This window comes from Eriocheir sinensis, chromosome 20, assembly GCF_024679095.1.
Source record: "Eriocheir sinensis breed Jianghai 21 chromosome 20, ASM2467909v1, whole genome shotgun sequence".
Lineage (NCBI taxonomy): Eukaryota > Metazoa > Arthropoda > Malacostraca > Decapoda > Varunidae > Eriocheir > Eriocheir sinensis.
The window spans coordinates 10,159,190-10,176,934 of NC_066528.1; the positions used below are offsets into that span (position 1 = coordinate 10,159,190).

The following is a 17,745-nucleotide window of genomic DNA, read 5'->3' on the forward strand; positions in this document are numbered from 1 at the left end:
CTCCCCTTCTGACTGTGATATAGTCAATAAGTGCCTTAGTGCCCTTAGCCTGCTTGAGTGCTGTGGTGCTACTGCACACTTCATCTGGGTGCCCTCACATGCTGGGCTGCCCCATAATGAAAAGGCAGACAGACTTGCTCGTGTTGCCTCTGATGATCTCACTGTACACCCAGGTGTTGAGTACACCTATAATAATGTTAAGAATAGACTTAGATCCCTTGTTAGTGAGTCTGTTACCAATCAGCTTGCCTTGAGGTGTCAGGATGGTAGTCCCTCCAGCATTCACTATGCCCAGGTATCAAGTATCTGCACCCACACTTATGGTAGGCTTAGTGCATCCTATGATCTAGTGGTGATGCGGCTGAGGCTGGGCTACAGATATTACTGGGAGGTCAGTGGGGCTGACCCTGTACCTTGCAGCTTGTGTGCCAGGCAAGGGGGTCACACGCTCAAACACTATGTCCTGCAATGTTCTGCTATTAGTGCCTACCGCCCACAGGGCCACTGGGGCCTGCCTGAGCTGGTGGGCTGGTTCATTAACAATAATGTTCTCTTAGCTGTGCTTAGTGAGTATCCTGCATTTGCCCCGAGATTGTAGTTCATATGTTCAGTCCCTTATGTCTGCTCCCTTGACTAAATCAAGGCCTCTATTTTTTTTAGCACTTGTCCCCTACCATTGTATCTTTCTAGTTTCCTGGTGCTATTTCCACATGTATCCTAAGTTGTATAATCACACTCTGTACTGCCTGGGGGTTGGGATGGTATGCTCCTCCCTTCTCCTTTGTTGTTTACCTGCAGCTCCCCCATTGCACACTCTTCTTTCAGCCCTTCCATCTCCTTCAAAACCTTGTTCATATTTCTTACTGGCCACCCCATATTACCTCTTTTCCTTTTTACTCTTCCTACACCTCCCTCTGCCTTTTTCCTCCAGCATTTCCTTCCCCTGGCACCCCAGCCTTCCCCGTCTCCTGTTCAGCAATGGTCGGCACCGAGTGTAAACGCTTGAGGCTTGGCTGGAGTTATTCACACCAAACAGTGGTCTGTATTTACATGTGAATTAGACTATGAATAAATTAATATGTGATGGGGGCGACAGCCTCAGAGGTACCTGTGTGGCGGCATTCCACCGATGGATGAAGCAAGAACTCAAAAGGTATGAAAAAAAAGAATTACGGATATGAACAGTTAAATAAATATATTTATAAATATAAAAGTAAAAATAGTCCACTGGCGCAAATAGTGTATACTAGAAGAATTCCAAAACAGTCATTTGGAGGTGTCTTGATACTTCCCTCTTGAAAGTTCAAGTCGTAGGCAGAAGGAAAAAGACACAAGATGACTGTTCCAGTTTACCAGCAAAAGGGATGAAGAATTAATAGGATGGCATAGGAATGAACAAGAATAGGAAGTCAGGTGCAGCAGGGTTGTATGAGGGGTGGAGACATGCAATTAGCAAATTCAGTAGAGCAGTTAGCATGAAAATATTGATAGAAGATAGAATGAGGGCAACACTGTGGCGGAATTTAAGAGATAGAAGGCTGTCAGTAAGCGAAGGAAAGCTGATGATGAAAAGTCTAGACACTATAAAAAAAGAACAACACATATGAAAAGCATACTCTAAACAAGAACACAGAAGGCTCTTGTATAAGGATAGCGTCTGTGAGGGAGTAAAAATGGTGGAGACAATAAAGAACACCTAACCTCGAGAAAGCTACTTTTGCAAGAGATGAGATATTGAGATTTTGGGTTACAGACCAAGTATATGTTAAGTAGTTTAAAAGTTTAGAAGAGTAGAGCTGAGTTTGGATCCGAACATATTGTTGGTTTGGTATTCTTAACATGCAGGCATCATTGGCCTTTACAGCACTGACAGAAATGGACCTTTCCAGCTCATTGGTATGATCATCTCGAAATGGCCATTTTTTTTATAATGGCCAATTTAACCCCCACCCCTCAAATTCATCTTTAGTAAACCTTGTAAATCGAGCAAAATATTGATTTAAATGGCTTTAAATATTGTAGATAACTTGCTCATGATTTCAGATGAACTATCTAGGGTTGCTTCACCATTTCAAAAAGTAGTACTGGCATGAACCAGATACAGAGACACGACCAGATGAGAACAAAATTAATATAGCAACTGCATTCATCTACCTATTTGTATGATTCACATGGAGGCTCTCACAAACCTTAGCCATCAACCTGTACTGTGTGATCCATACTTTCTCAACAAGTTATTGACTGTAAAACTATGTCAAGGCATTAAAGGATGTTTCTGTCTCAAAGGTTACTCAAATTCAAAATTCTTACCTGCATAATTTTTCTTATTTTCTCAAGTGTATTTTAAAATACAAAAATAATTACTTCAAACATTTCAGCAGGTTTGCAGAATGTATTTTATATGGAATAGTGCAACTACTACATAACTATAAAATTGATTTCATGAAAATGGATTGAGGATTGAATGGAATTTTTTTTAAATGATCACCAACAATGATAAATAAAACAAAATTACAGGAAACAGAAATAAGTTACAGAATTTATGTAACTTATGATCATGATAAAATGAATATAAGAAAAAAATCAGTAATTGAAGGAAGAGATGAAATTTGCCTTGCAAATTCTATCCCTCAATGGAGAACAAAATTCTTAAAATAATGACAATTTGAACTCATCAAAAGGTACTAGAAAATTATAATTAATAAGTTGTTAACAACACACCCCTTTATGGTACAAAAATTGCAACCTATCATAAAACAGCCTTTCTCAAATATGGAAAATATTCATAGATGTATGAAAAGAGATGAAATTGCTCAAAAATTTCAAACAATGAATGGATACAAAAATTCTTAAAATAACCAAATTGTTCAGAGAAAAGTATTATTATAATTCATGTATAGTATTCTAAAAACTACAATAATATTTTATATTACTATGAATTATTCATTGTAATATGCAATACTCCAGGAAATCAAATGCACATAATGGAAAATTACCAAGGATACACCCCAACTAATACTACTTAAGAGATTGAGTTAGGCATGCTTAGTTATATCAGTCCCAAATAACTGTCCTCTGCATTATCTGGGAAAATTAAATGCAGTAAACTAAAAATACAGGAAAGTCCTGGTAGGCTTAGAATAACTCTTTCATACTTTTACTTCATATGTTTTCCTGGCATATTCCTTGTGAAAATGTTTTCAGACACAATGACTGGCTCATTTACTATTCAAGTAGACTAACAAAGATTCTTCTTTTTTTTTTTTTTTTTTTTTACAAAAAATCATTTCACACTGCAGGAGTGCAGTAAAGGGAAAGTGCTCATTTCTCCTCAATAAAATTACCAAATGTTCTGTTGCTTTTACCAGAATGTCAGGAACCCATTAAAAGTGCCAAAACATTTTAAAGGAAATAACCATTGCTTTCAGTGAACAAATAATGCATATACTCCTATCTCTAATAAAGGTGAAATTCGTAAGTGAGAACTAGCTAACCCCGACTTGGAGACATCAAGAAAACTTGCACCTTTGTAATTCTATGGTCTGGCAGTGCTGCAGGTACTTTTTGCTGATCAACACATCTTCAACGATTATTTTCTGAAAGAGTACATGAATAAAAATCATTATATAATTTCAAGCAAGAAATTCTAAGATCATAATCTTACAAAAAAAAATCTATTTAATGATCATTTGAGATGAAAATAAAGTTTACATCAGATATGACTCGCAAATGGTTGTTGGAGAACTTGAATGTATACTAAATTTAGACTTTCAATACAGAAAAAAACAAATAATGAATTAATCAGTGATGAACAATATTCATTTCAATTTACTATATTTTTAGGGGCTTCAGATAGGAAATATTAAAAATTCAGCTGCCCCACGATGGTGTCAGCTTTGATATTTGATACAGTCAGGGCAGAAACACCTGCCAAATGAGTCTAATTAAGTAAACCAATTATAACTTTGCAGGCGCTTGAGTTGCTAAGAGAACTAACTTAGTTGTACATTAAGGAAACTGCAATAATGCCTTGAAAAAATCCCATAATGAATGCCACTGACTGCTGGGGATCAATCCTGAGCCTTCTGGGTAAAGGTCAGGGCAGCATACCAACTGAGCCACTGACGAGTTAAAAGGTCACCGCATGAAAGGCCACTTCTGCAGCCTGTCTTGACTGTGGATATGAAGGGTGGAGACCCCACTCTCACTCATGGCAGCCAGAAACACTTTTATTCATCCCTATGGCACATCCAGTGTATGTGCATATTAACCTTTAACCCCATTCAACAGCAAAAGTTTTTCTCGGGAGATCCCCCCATAATGCAAAAGTCAGCGGAAAATACACTTTGAAACTGAGAAAAAGTCATAAAAGATATTTTATAGAAAATTTTCTGGTGCACCCTGCTGTGAAATCCATTTCTTTCTAGGTTGTCACATTTGGCTGAAATTCCATGATTCCCCAAAAATTCCAACTTTTTACTGGTGCGACATACAGGAGAATTTATTGAAGAAAAGTTGCTCATTTTATCATGATGGAGTCTCAAAAGTATAGTTTATAATCTTTGACCCAGAAATTTATTGCCTACAGAGAGCCAAAGTTGTGGTGAAACTCGAAAAATAATTTTGGTAATTTTTTTATTTTTTTCATTCTGGAATGAATCTCATAGAATAAAAGTTGTAGAAAATCATCTGAATAACTCAACTGTGAAATCAGATAATGATTTGGACTGACTGTTTGGCTGGAATTTCATGATTCCCCCAAAATTCCAGCTTTATAGTGATGCGACCCACAGGAAAATTATTAAAGAAAAGTTGCTCATTTTATCACGATGGAATCTGAAAAATATAGTCTTTAATCTTTGACCTGGAAATTTACTGCCTACAGAGAGCCAAAGTTGCAGGGAAACTCAAAAAATAATTTTGGTAAATTTTTGTAGTTTTTTTTTTCATTCTGGAATGAATCTCATTGAATAAAAGTTATAGAAAATCATCCATATAACTCAACTGTGAAATCAGATTATGATTTGGACTGACCATTTGGCTGGAATTCCAGGATTCCCCCAAAAATTACAACTTTTTTACTGGTGCAATGTACAGTAAAATTTATTGAAGAAAAGTTGCTCATTTTATCACGATGGAGTCTGAAAAATATAGTTTATAATCTTTGACCCGGAAATTTACTGCCTACAGAGAGCCAAAGTTGCAGTGAAACTCGAAAAATAATTTTTGTTGTAGTTTTTTCATCCTGGAATGAATCTCATTGAATAAAAGTTGTAGAAAATCATCCGTATAACTCAACTGTGAAATCAGATTATTGTTTGGACAGACCGTTTAGCTGGAATTCCATGATTCCCAAAAAATCAAACTTCCGTTTCCCACTCCTCTGAACACTCCTGTGAACAAGATACTGGTTCATCTACAGCATCACGTATATAAGTGGAGGTGTCAAGACTACGCTCAGCATGCACACCGAGCAGAAACTAAAGGAAGACCGCCGAAACAGATTGGCTGAGGGAACATAAGCGCTCTGCAGACGCCATGATGCGTAGACAGGAACTGTAGGCTATTTTTAGCACAAAGTGGTGGTAAGGGACAAATGAGGTGCCAGTTAGTCACGTAGCATCAACAGAAACCTAGTTATGCGCGGCCTTCAAATTCCAGATAGCTTCTCGCTCTCTGGCGCTGCCGTCATGCTCGTTGCCCACGTCTGATAGAACTATATGACGCCAGTGGCATCAACGTCATTAAGGGGTTAAGCTCATCAGTGGCACAGTTGGTATGCTGCGCTGACTTCTACTCAGAAGGCCTAGGTTCGATCACCAGCACTCATTGGTGTTCATTACAGGGTAACTCAGTTTTGTTGAGCATGCTTATTTCTTAGTTCCAAGACCTTGTTAGGGACTAGAGCTCTCCTGAGGAGAGACAAGGAGAGGTATGTCAGGGGTCTCACTGAGGAAGTCGAGGGACATTTAAATGAGAATGACCTCCGACCTGCTTACCGAGCCCTGAAGAAGCTCCGCTCCAAGTCTCCCTCTCAGGTGAGTGCTATCCGAACCGTTGACAGCTGCCTAGTGTCGGACATGGAAGGGCAGAGGGCTTGTTGGGCTGAGTACTTTGAGCAGGTGTACACGGCGGACCCTCCAAATGGGCACCTCCCAGTTGCTGGGTTGCATGTGGCGGATGCTGATCCACCCACTGACGAAAGCCCACCCACTCTGGTCGAGGTCACAGAAGCTGTGGCAAAGTTGAAGGGAGGAAAAGCACCTGGTATCTGTAATAACAGTGCAGAGCTGCTCAAAGCTGGAGGTGTGGCCTTGATCTGCAGGTTGCATGCAGTCTTGACTGCCATATGGCAGTCTGGTATCATTCCTCCTGATTGGAAGAGGGGGCTGGTCATACCTATCTGGAAAGGGAAAAGGGACTAAAAGGACTGCAACAACCACCATGGTATTACACTGCTCAGTGTGCCAAGCAAGGTGCTTGCCCATCTATTGGTGATATGGATTTTCAGCCATTTGCTGAAGCTGCAAAGATCTAAACAGTCATGGTTCACGCCTGATAAGTCGACAACAGACCGTATCCTAGCGATTCACATTGGTGGAGCGCCAACATGAGTTTCAACAGGGATGCTTGCAGCCTCGATCTCAAGAAGGCATTTGACTTGTGCATCATGAAGCACTCTGGGATCTTCTGCAACTCCGTGATTTCTGAGGACTCCTGGTTTGCTGACTGGCCTGTATTCTGGCACAGAGTGTGCTGTGAAGTGTGGGGGGGAGCTTGTCCAGATTCTTTCCCATGAATGCGGGAGTGAGGCAGGGATGCGTCCTTGCCCTATTGCTTTTCAACACTTATATGGAGTGAGTACTGGGCAGAGTTGTGGACCAGAGTCATTGCAGAGCATCCACTGGCAATACCAGGGCCAATGATTTTGTTTTTGCCGATGATGCAGCAATCCTTGCGGAGTCGCTTAAGATTGTGATGATGACTCTCGAGGCAAGGCACGAGGAGGTGAAGTCCTTGGGACTTAAGGTTTCCTGGGCCAAGACCAAGGTACAGGTGTTTGGAAGCTTGCTAGATGAAACAGTACAGTCTGTTCATGCATGTGGTGAGGACGTTGAGATCTCAGAAAGTTTCACATATCTTGGAAGCGTAGTTCATAACAACGGTGAGTCTGGCCAGGAAGTCTAACGGCAGATTGGCCTGGCCCACGGTGTTATGGACTCGCTCGACACAAACATATAGCATTGTCGATACATATGCAGAAGGACAAAGATCCGGATCTTCAAGTCCCTTGTGCTCCCTGTCTTACTCTATGGTTGTGAGACATGGACACTAAATGGGGTCTTGGAGAGGCGGATTGATGCCTTTGGTAATAAGTGTCTACGCAGAATCATAGGATATGGCTGGAATGACTTTGTGTCAAACCAGTAACTATGATTCGACATATATCACCTGCATAGTTCGTCAACGCCAACTCCGGATATACGGGCACGTGGCACGTTATCCTGAAGCTAATCCTGCGCATCGGGTTGTTTCTGTAAGACAATCCTGAGTGGAGGAGACCAAGGGAACGCCCATGGAGTTCATGACTTGAGCAAGTCAATGGATCCTGCCAGGTGGTACTCAGGTTGGGAAGGGGGCCTGCATGGAGACTCGCCCAGAGGGACCCCCAGGCTAGGCGTCGTAGGGTGGGCGAGGCGACGCTCCCCTTGGCGTATAACCCCACTGATTGATTGATTGATTACTAATGAGACTTTCTACACATCAAAGTGAGGTCATTCTTTGTTGATTTATACCATAAGGTGCTACCTATCATGTGTTTGAAGATACCCTAAACTTAACCTAACCCAACAAAACCCAAAACAGTTACTATTGGTCTTGACTCAGAAAATTCATACATGTTTCCTTACTAATGAGACTTTCTATACAACATAGTGAGGTCATTCTTTGTTGATTTATACCATAAGGTACTGGCTATCATTGTGTCTGAAGATACCCGAAACTTAACATACCCTAATTTTCTACGCTTCTCGTGATGAGACAAAATTTCTTAGAATCTCTTGTTCTCTGTACACCACAACTGGAATTTTAATGTCAACACTCAGGACATTACACTATCAATGAGTAGAAAAATCATGATTCTCTGGATATCATTAGTACTTACCTAATTTTCATCTAACAACAGCAAAATGTCAGATTTGTCAGACTTGTTTTGACGCGCACAATCTGCAAGGACGAGGGTCTTAACATACATCTTCACCTCGGACCAAAACTCATCAGGGACCTGAAAAAAAATATAACAAATTCCTACTCATCCAAGAAACAACATAAGTGTAGTAATTCAAATGAAAGAGTTCGTCAGTAATTTTTCAAAAACTTTTACAAGTTTTTTTTTATTAATTTTGTGATGACATTCTTCCAGACTTTATGAACTCTGGTTATTCACAGATTTCACTATGCCACATGAATGTCAAGTGAGGACTGTACAGTAGTATGAACAAAACATAAACATTAATTTCTTTCCTAAACTTTGATAATCTTTTGTCATGGATCTCCCTTCCATGAAACTGGATCAGAACAAGGATTCCTCAAAGATGTCCTCCTTCCTCTACTTCAAACTTCTTTCTATTGATCACTCTACTCTCCCAATGGTATCGAAATACAAACTGTAACATGTTCGATGCGCCGCTCCGCCGGGCCCGGCCCAGCTTGACGATGACACGCTTCTTCTCAGTGGTAGTTGTTGGTGCCTTTCTCTTTGGAGCCTGATGAAAACAAACTATCTCAGTCACAAGAAAATCAGAGCTAAGCCACAGTTTTGGTTATCAATTGAACATCTAAATTCTAGATGGAGTCAAAAATTCTACAATCACACATAAATAGTACAAGCTCAATATGCACACTTTTATACACTAAATTAAATAGATATATATGATTAAACTCTCCTTCTTATATCAAACTTCACTTAGTCTGACAGCTGTCCTGACAGCAGGAAGGCACTCTTACTGAGGTATAAATTGAGGCTAAACTTATGCTGGAAGTTCATCAGCCAGCATCCACATCTTTTTTTTTCTTTTGATCAGAGGACAACTTTTTCCTAATAATCATTTGACAAATTTCAAATCCAAATCATATCATCCCTCAAAATAAAATGTAAAATGTGTAACTGACAAGACAAAACTCTCCAGCTAGGAAGAGGACCACTAGTGTCCCCAGGTTAAAGACAGCAATAGGAGTAAAATACAATTTGGCAAGAGCAAGGTAAGTGACAGTAACTGTAGTAAGTAAATGAGGGCTATCAAACTTTGAGAGCAAATAGAGAGCAGCACTGTGTGTTCTGTTCCTTGTCTATCAGATGAATAGGCACACTAACTATACTTGGCTACAAAGCAGTTCTTTCCTTAGTTGCAAATCAGAGTACCATAATAATTCATTTAAATACTTCCAAAACTTCTCAGGAAAACATAAGAGGAAAGTATCTCACCCCTTTAATTTTTTTTTTTTTATGGTAAATCAGCTAGCTACTTAAACTCAGCTTCCCGCATTGCTATAAATTTATATTTTCATTTACAAATGAACTCTGCAGAACTTACAATTGCTGAGTAGGGCGATGTGGAGGAATACCATACAAGGGGGTGGACCGTATAATCGCCGTTAAAAAGAGAGAACTTATAGCAAAGCTGTATTAGCAACACTGTGAATGGACATGAATAAGTCACATGATGATGATGAACATGATGGCTGCTTTTGACATCGTCATTGTGATGAGGAGGCAAGATTTTCGTTTTTTACGACATCTGGTGTAACTCTAGGCATTCATATCATAGTGTTTTGTCATTTTGAATGGGGCGAGATCCTGTTGGTAAGGTATTGAATATAAATATTAGGCAAATTTCTGTGATATTTGATTTATTATACTTAACTTTTATCCAACGTGGTTGCTGTGATACTGGTTGGAGGGCAACACGGTGAGGGCCTTACCGTACAATGTAGTGAGGGGGGTCAGCGTACTCGGGGGAATATTCCCGAAAGTGTAGCCTACTAATATCAAGATGCTGACTGCTTATTTATGGACAAAATATGAAGCTGTTTATTATGGAGATAGTATTTTTCTCCGGAAATCACCACATGATTGACATTTCAATGCTTTTTTTTCACCCGCCACCGTACCCGCAAAATACCTCGCAGAGAGGTTTAACTTGGAGGACCCGTGGGAAATCAGGGGTTTTGGGTGGGGGAGCAAATTTAAACTACTCCAACCTAACTTCACCCCCTGGACCCCTGCCCAACCAAGGGCAGCCCCCTGACCCCCACATGTATGATGTGCCAGTAAACTAGAAAAGTACAACAGCATGTGAGACCTTGGAAAGGTTATTACTCGTGGGGGCAATGTTGGAGGCGATAGGAATATCGACTTATTACTGCAAGGAGGTATTTCTTGCAACAACGGCTGGATCAAGCTGCCGCCAAAGGAAGCTACCTTGTGCAGATTATCCTGTTTTTAATTTCAGACATTAATATCTCATTGATTATAATTTAAAATGAATTTTTGGGAGTGAAAAATATGCATTTAATCACTCCCTATAGCATTATACTCTAATCATCCCTAACTATGGGGGTGATTTCGTTACAAAATGAATTTGATGAATGGTCCAAAAAGGTCCTTAGTTAGCTTTTTCGTTACAAAATTGAGCTGTGTGGTCATAGATAGCCCAGTCCCTGAGGAATTCACATTTCTGGCCCACAGTCTTACCTTCAAGATTTAAACTTGATTTTTTCAATAATATTTTCCACTAATAGTACGGTATAAGCTAGGAAAAATCAATACTGTTGCTATGGACATTCCTTAGACTCTTATAGGAAGTCCAGATCAGGATCACTGAAACTCACTTGTAACATCGTCCTCTAGGAGGTGACTGGGAAGTTAGCACACTCTTGACCTCTCAGTGCAGTCTTTTCTTTATGTAACAGGTCACGAGATGGATTAATTTGCAACTTACTTCAAATCTAGAATCTGGCAGCCACAACAATGACTATCCCTGCACTGTAAGTACAAGATACTTATTTGATATAAGAAAAATATGCAAAGAAACACATAAGAAAATTACTGTTTCATTATCATTATATAGTTGAAAAATTATGCGTCTAACAAAAAGCTTCAAGAGACAAGCAAAGGTTGTGAAAGGACTGAAGTGTCCATGAAATGTCTCTTCCAGTGAAGAGCAGATTGCACAGCTACAAGAATTCCTCTGCCCAGCATACAGACCCCTGGAGCACTAGATATAATAATTACAGCATATCAATTAATTAAATATTTCCCAAGTCATCCAAAGGTTTACATAGCAGGAATGGTATATGATACTCTTTTGCTGGTCAGGTAGCGGTGCCTTATGGTAGAATAAATGTTTTGTACAGGGTATATTAAGACGCATCACAGTGGTAGGGTGAATTACAAGGCAGAATGGTTCTCCTGTTAGCCAGGGTCCCCCCAACACAGGATGTGAGGCAATTCATTCTCACCAACAGGGTGGGAGGCCGCCACCAGGGGTGGAGGTGGAGGCACAGACACCACAAAGCGCTCATTGACCATCTTATAGTCACCTTCCACTCCCTCCACCACACATGTATAAGTCCTTGTTATCACTCTCCACTGAAAGAAATATTAATTAGTCTCTAAATAACTTAATTCCACAGAATGAAGAAATCTTTCTCAGCTCCTGTCACCCAAGCCCTCAACATTAGCATAATAACAGTTTGCTTTTTTATGCTGTTTTAACAAAAAGTGATGATTCATAGTACTGAGATCCCTGCTGGCCTGCAAGTAAAAAACATCATGAATGCTAACTTTGCTTTTGCAGTTGTAGCACGTCACCACAGGATGCCTGCAATTGGTGACGACTGTCCTGAAGACTGGCGTGATGGTGATGGAGGCATCTATGAACTGCAGCAACTTTACATTTTACTGGGGCAGCAAACATAAGGAGCAGCCAGGTACAGTGGTTATTTTTTCTGTGCTGAAGCACCACTGTGGATGGAGGAGAAAGGTATCATCAGGTTGGTGAACACAAAAAACTCTACTGGAACCATCAACTCATCTAGTTAACTTCCAAATTAGAGGTATAAAATGAGTCACTTAGTGAAACACGCTCAGTAGAAGGTTGACATGAATAATTTGTAGAGAGTTATTCTGGAAAGGAAACCCTGAGCAGAGGGCAGGTATTGGTATATTAGGTATGTGCACTATATAGGCTAGTGGGTTCTTGGAAAGAAGTAAGGGGAGACAGGAGGGAATAGGCCACTAGGGATGAATAGATAGACAGATAGACAGATAGATACAGACTGCCAAAGAGAGTAATACACTTACATTATTTGCTTATTTATCAATCAACCTTTTTTACCTTATTTCTATCCTTGTTCTCTCAACAGGGAGAGATCTCAAAGCCATACTGCCCAGGCCAGGCTTGGGAGAGGGCACTTTCTGGGTTGGTGCACACTAGAAAAGAACATCTATATAATCAAAGGTTTTAACACTCAGCATAATTCAAAGGCTCTTCGTCTCATCATCTCTCCTCCTCTTACCGATAGTCTTCTACCTCTTAAATTCCGCCGCCACGCTGCCTCTCTTTGTATCTTCTATAGATATTTTCATGCTGACTGCTCTTCTGAACTTGCTAACTGCATGCCTCCCCCCCTCCCGCGGCCCCGCTGCACACGACTGTCTACTCATGCTCATACCTATACTGTCCAAACCCCTTATGCAAGAGTCACCCAGCATTTTCACTCGTTCATCCCTCACGCTGGTAAACTCTGGAACAATCTTCCTTCATCTGCATTTCCTCCTGCCTATGACTTGAACTCTTTCAAGAGGAGGTATCAGGACACCTCTCCTCGAAATTGACCTCTCTTTTGGACACTCCTTTGACCTCTATTCAGGAGCAGTAAGTAGCAGGCTTTTTTTATATATTTTCCTTTATGCCCTTGAACTGTCTCCTTAGCTGTAAAAAAAGTATCGTTATTTGTGTGGGGGCAGGCTTAGGGCAGATACCGGGAAATATAATGTGCTGGTACGACAATCTGGTAACGTTGTGCCTCACGCCGTAGCCAGCGCCACGTTTTCAGTTGGGAATTATCGCACTGTCTCCTCAGTGTCTTTTTCCCCAGTAGAAGTACCGTACATCATTATAAAACAGATTGTGTGCTTGAAAGTTTACTGAACATAATAATACAATGTTTAGCGTCTCTGTTGCTTGCACTGCTCTGCGTGCGTCGAGAAACTTTCTTGTGATGACAACTTCCGTCCGAGAGGTGCCAGAGTGCCAACACCAGAATGTATTGACCATTTTTACTGAGTAGTTTTAAAGTTCGAGTATGCCACGAAAATCATATCCTGTATCACAAATGTTATCTACATTAATAAGTTATATCTACATTTATAATTCGTATTATTTTTCTCCATTATGATTTATCTATTAATTTTTCACTTTTTTAACGTGAAACTGTGTTTATTCTTCCCCTTCAAACAAAATCTGAAATGCAAAGGAAGTCTGACAATCCCAGGCCGGTGCTGCCAGACGCTTCCGCCACTCACGTCAACCATTTCCAGATGCCGTGAAGGAGATCGATCGGGTTTTCATGGGCGTTTATTTCACGTTCATGGCACAGAATGGTCCGGCGAGCCCTGGGCGGATCTGTACTGACCACTTTGGGGACGCCTGTAAACAATGAGCCACAAGCAGTCTTCATACCAGCTGACATGACCACGTGGAACAGGCGCGTAAGTGATGATAAACAGGGAGCATTTTCTGTGTGTGTGTGTGTGTGTGTGTGTGTGTGTTGGCATTTTATAATCATGGAGTATATCCGGCGTCCATCTCGGCTCCCTCATCGTCACACCAATAGACACACGGAGGCACCAGAGACACAAAGGCCTGGGGTGTCTTGGGGTAATGACGGGGCGTGTGGCTGTGGCGGCGGTGCTCCTGCTGCGTCTTGGAGGCACCCACGGCACCAGGGACTGTGAGGATCTTCATGGAGTGGTGGTCGTCAGTGAAGGAGGGAAGGAGACAATTGTGAGGAGAGACGAGAAACAGGAAGATATAGTGAGTCGACAACAGTGTACGTGAAGCCGGGAGATGACTTCAAGGGAGTTAGTCTTGAAGTGACACAAACATTACTATCTTATGTACAACATCGTCAAGTAGCTTGGTTTGGCCTTGACAAGTGTTACAGCGACAACATGTGGATCAAACTGAAGGTGGATGTGGGAAACACGGGTCAAGGGAGTATATTGAACCTAATTCTGCATTTCACCCTAAACATTGAAGGATACAGAGGAAGATGCATGAGGCAAACAGCTCGGATCAAACACATTACTGGCCTTAGTATTGTGGCTCACGGCTCTTCCAGCTGGACAAGCACAGCCGAAGAAACGGGCGGCAGATGTCACGGTCCGGAAGAATTCACGAACCTGCAGAACCCAAACACCTGCACGGATCCGCCCGACCCTATCACCACCACCAGCACATCAACACCACCTCCAGGTACCACCACCACCACTACCGCAACAACAACAACAGCACCTCCAGGTACCACCACCACGACCACCACCACCACCACATCAACACCACCACCTCCAGGTACTACCAAAACCACCACAACAACAACAGCACATCCAGGTACTACGATCATCACCACCATCACCACCACCATCACCAACACAACAACAACACCTCAAGGTGCTAACACCACAACACCACCACAATCATCACCACCACCACCACCACAACAACACCAAATCAAGGTACTAACACCACAACACCACTACCATCACCACCACCACCATCACAAGAACAACACCTCAAGGTACCAACACCACAACACCACTACCATCACCACCACCGCCACCACCACAACACAAACACCTCCAGGCACTACCACCACAACACCCTCCACAACCTATGCCACCACAGCCCCTCCAGGTGTTCCTCTTACAAGCTCTTCCTCCACCCTGACAACCACAGCCACACCACGTCCACACCTTCGCCGCCACAAGGAAAGGTCACTCTGTCTCTCCCCTCTTCGACAGTGGTGATAGCGGTGCCGATAGCGGTGGTGGTGGCGGTGATCCTGGCCATTGTGGTGTGTGTGACCTACCGGAGGCGACGGCGTGGACAGGGAGAGGGGCAGCGTGAGTATGTGTGTGTGTGTGTGTGTGTGTGTGCCGCGAGTTTACTGTAAAAATCTCAAGAGTTGGCGGCTTAAGTTTTCAAGTTGAATCTCTGACGCATGAGTGGCGGCCACGGCGATGGGCTCTCTCTCTCTCTCTCGCTCTCTCTCTCTCTCTCTCTCTCTCTCTCTCTCTCTCACACACACACACACACACACACACACACACACACACTTGCATACACGTTTCCTCTCTCTCTCTCTCTCTCTCTCTCTCTCTCTCTCTCTCTCTCTCTCTCTCTCTCTCTCTCTCTCTCTCTCTATATATATATAAATATATATATATATATATATCTATATATATATCTATATATATATATATATATATATATATATATATATATATACCCTGCCCCCAAGCTGTTGCATGACAAGTACTATTCCTGTCGCTCCCCGGACGACCTAACGAACGCTCTAGAGACAGGCTTTGGTCCTCATGCTGTCTATCTATCTATCTATCTCCTACTCTCCCTACCTCTCCCCCGCCCCCCAAGCTGTTGACAAGTACTATTCCTGTCGCTCCCCGGACGACCTAATGAACGCTCTAGAGACAGGCTTTGGTCTTCATGCTGTCTATCTATCTATCTATCTCCTACTCTCCCTGCCTCTCCCCCAGTTTTTTTAAGGGATAACAAGCGGCCCTTCAAAACAAGCAATGTAGCATTGAAGGCGATTATGGTAGGCTACATATTAAGTAATGCACACTTTCCGTCATTATTTCCTACATAGCTCATTCACAGAGGCATGCCAAATGTAATCACATAAAAAATATCTTCTACAGTAACTTCATACAGGTAGGAATCATTGTATTAAGGAATAAGTTTTGTATCCTTGGCTTGGACGGGTGTGTACGCTCGGGTGTGTACGCTCGGGTGTGTACGCTCGCGGAAAAGCGGGTGATGGTGAGCGCGGCAGGCGACGCACCCGTCCCTCCAAGCCACAGATACGAAACTTATTCCTTAATACAATGATTCCTACCTGTATATGAAGTTATACTGTAGAAGATATTTTTATGTGATTATATTTAGTATGCCTATGTGAGTGAGCTATGTAGGAAATAATGACAAAGTGTGCATTACTTAATAGGTAGCCTATTATAATCGCCTTCAATGCTACATTGCTTGTTTTGAAGGGGCGCCTCCCCCCTGAAAAAGCTGTTTGTCCGTATTTTTATTGCCACAACACGTCGGACACCATAATTAGTGCGCGGGGGCCATCAGTCAACTGTAATTATCGTTATTATATTGAACGAGACATCCAAAAAGTTAGCTCTTAAGTCAGTACCCCACGAGGACTATTACATTTTCGGCGGCTCCTAGCAGTAAAGTCGCTACTCCTAGCAGTAAACTCGGTTTGTCAACATGGGGGGCTTAGGCAGGCGAGGGGGCGGAGCTTCGGCCGCCGAGACGAGATGCCAGCTAGTCAGTTTCCTTCCGCTCCACATGCAACCACCTCTACAACCTTGGCGACTCCTAGCAGTAAACTCGCGACTTCTAGAAGTTAGCAACAAAGTTAGGAGGAAACTCACTTTGAAAGTTGAATATCACTCCTAGGACTCATTATTAATACCGGGCTAGGGCTCTCTCTCTCTCTCTCTCTCTCTCTCTCTCTCTCTCTCTCTCTCTCTCTCTCTCTCTCGTCTCCTTCGTGACGGTCGTCGTCGTCGTCGTCGTAATGGTCACACTCTTTCCGCAGTGCCCCGCGTCGGCGGCGAGGTAGACGTCGACGACAACTACATGGACATGGCTCCGCCCAAGGGCCCCACCGTGCTCCCGCGTGTGGCGCCGCGGCTTGGGCAGGCCGCCTCCTGGCGCGTCGGCGGCGAGGTAGACGTCGACGACAACTACATGGACATGGCTCCACCCAAGGGCCCCACCGTGCTCCCGTGTGTGGCGCCGCGGCTTGGGCAGGCCGCCTCCTGGAGCGTCGGGGGCGAGGTAGACGTCGACGACAACTACATGGACATGGCTCCACCCAAGGGCCCCACCGTGCTCCCGTGTGTGGCGCCGCGGCTTGGGCAGGCCGCCTCCTGGCGCGTCGGCGGCGAGGTAGACGTCGACGACAACTACATGGACATGGCTCCACCCAAGGGCCCCACCGTGCTCCCGCGTGTGGCGCCGCGGCTTGGGCAGGCCGCCTCCTGGCGCGTCGGCGGCGAGGTAGACGTCGACGACAACTACATGGACATGGCTCCACCCAAGGGCCCCACCGTGCTCCCGTGTGTGGCGCCGCGGCTTGGGCAGGCCGCCTCCTGGTGCGTCGGTGGCGAGGTACAGGTCGACGACAACCACAAGAAGCCGCCCATGGGCCCCACCGTGCTCCCGCGCGTGGCGCCGCGGCTTGGGCAGGCCGCCTCCTGGCGCGTCGGTGGCGAGGTACAGGTCGACGACAACCACAAGAAGCCGCCCACGGGCCCCACCGTGCTCCCGCGCGTGGCGCCGCGGCTTGGGCTGGCCGCCTCCTGGCGCGTCGGTGGTGAGGTAAGAGTCGACGACAACCACAAGAAGCCGCCCACGGGCC

The 17,745-nt window shown here is 43.4% G+C and overlaps 1 protein-coding gene and 1 long non-coding RNA gene across 2 annotated transcripts in view; one reads left to right on the forward strand and one right to left on the reverse strand.

Annotated features, from left to right (window-relative positions):
* Positions 1–1,180: 1,180 nt before the first annotated feature.
* LOC127001167 (uncharacterized) lies at positions 1,181–8,604 on the reverse strand. The gene is made up of 2 exons (XR_007754834.1): positions 8,165–8,604; positions 1,181–3,596 (listed from the first exon to the last, which is right to left on the reverse strand). It is a non-coding gene; the product is annotated as an uncharacterized LOC127001167 (long non-coding RNA).
* Positions 8,605–14,087: 5,483 nt separating this feature from the next.
* Positions 14,088–17,745, forward strand: part of LOC127001055 (uncharacterized) — a 3,753-nt gene continuing 95 nt past the window's right edge. Inside the window, exons 1-3 of the mRNA XM_050865225.1 lie at positions 14,088–14,636; positions 15,086–15,187; positions 16,921–17,745. The exon at positions 16,921–17,745 is cut by the window's right edge and continues 95 nt beyond it. Of these exons, the coding sequence (XP_050721182.1) occupies positions 14,237–14,636; positions 15,086–15,187; positions 16,921–17,745 (1,327 nt within the window). The 5' untranslated portion in view covers positions 14,088–14,236. The remainder of the gene's footprint in view (positions 14,637–15,085; positions 15,188–16,920) is intronic.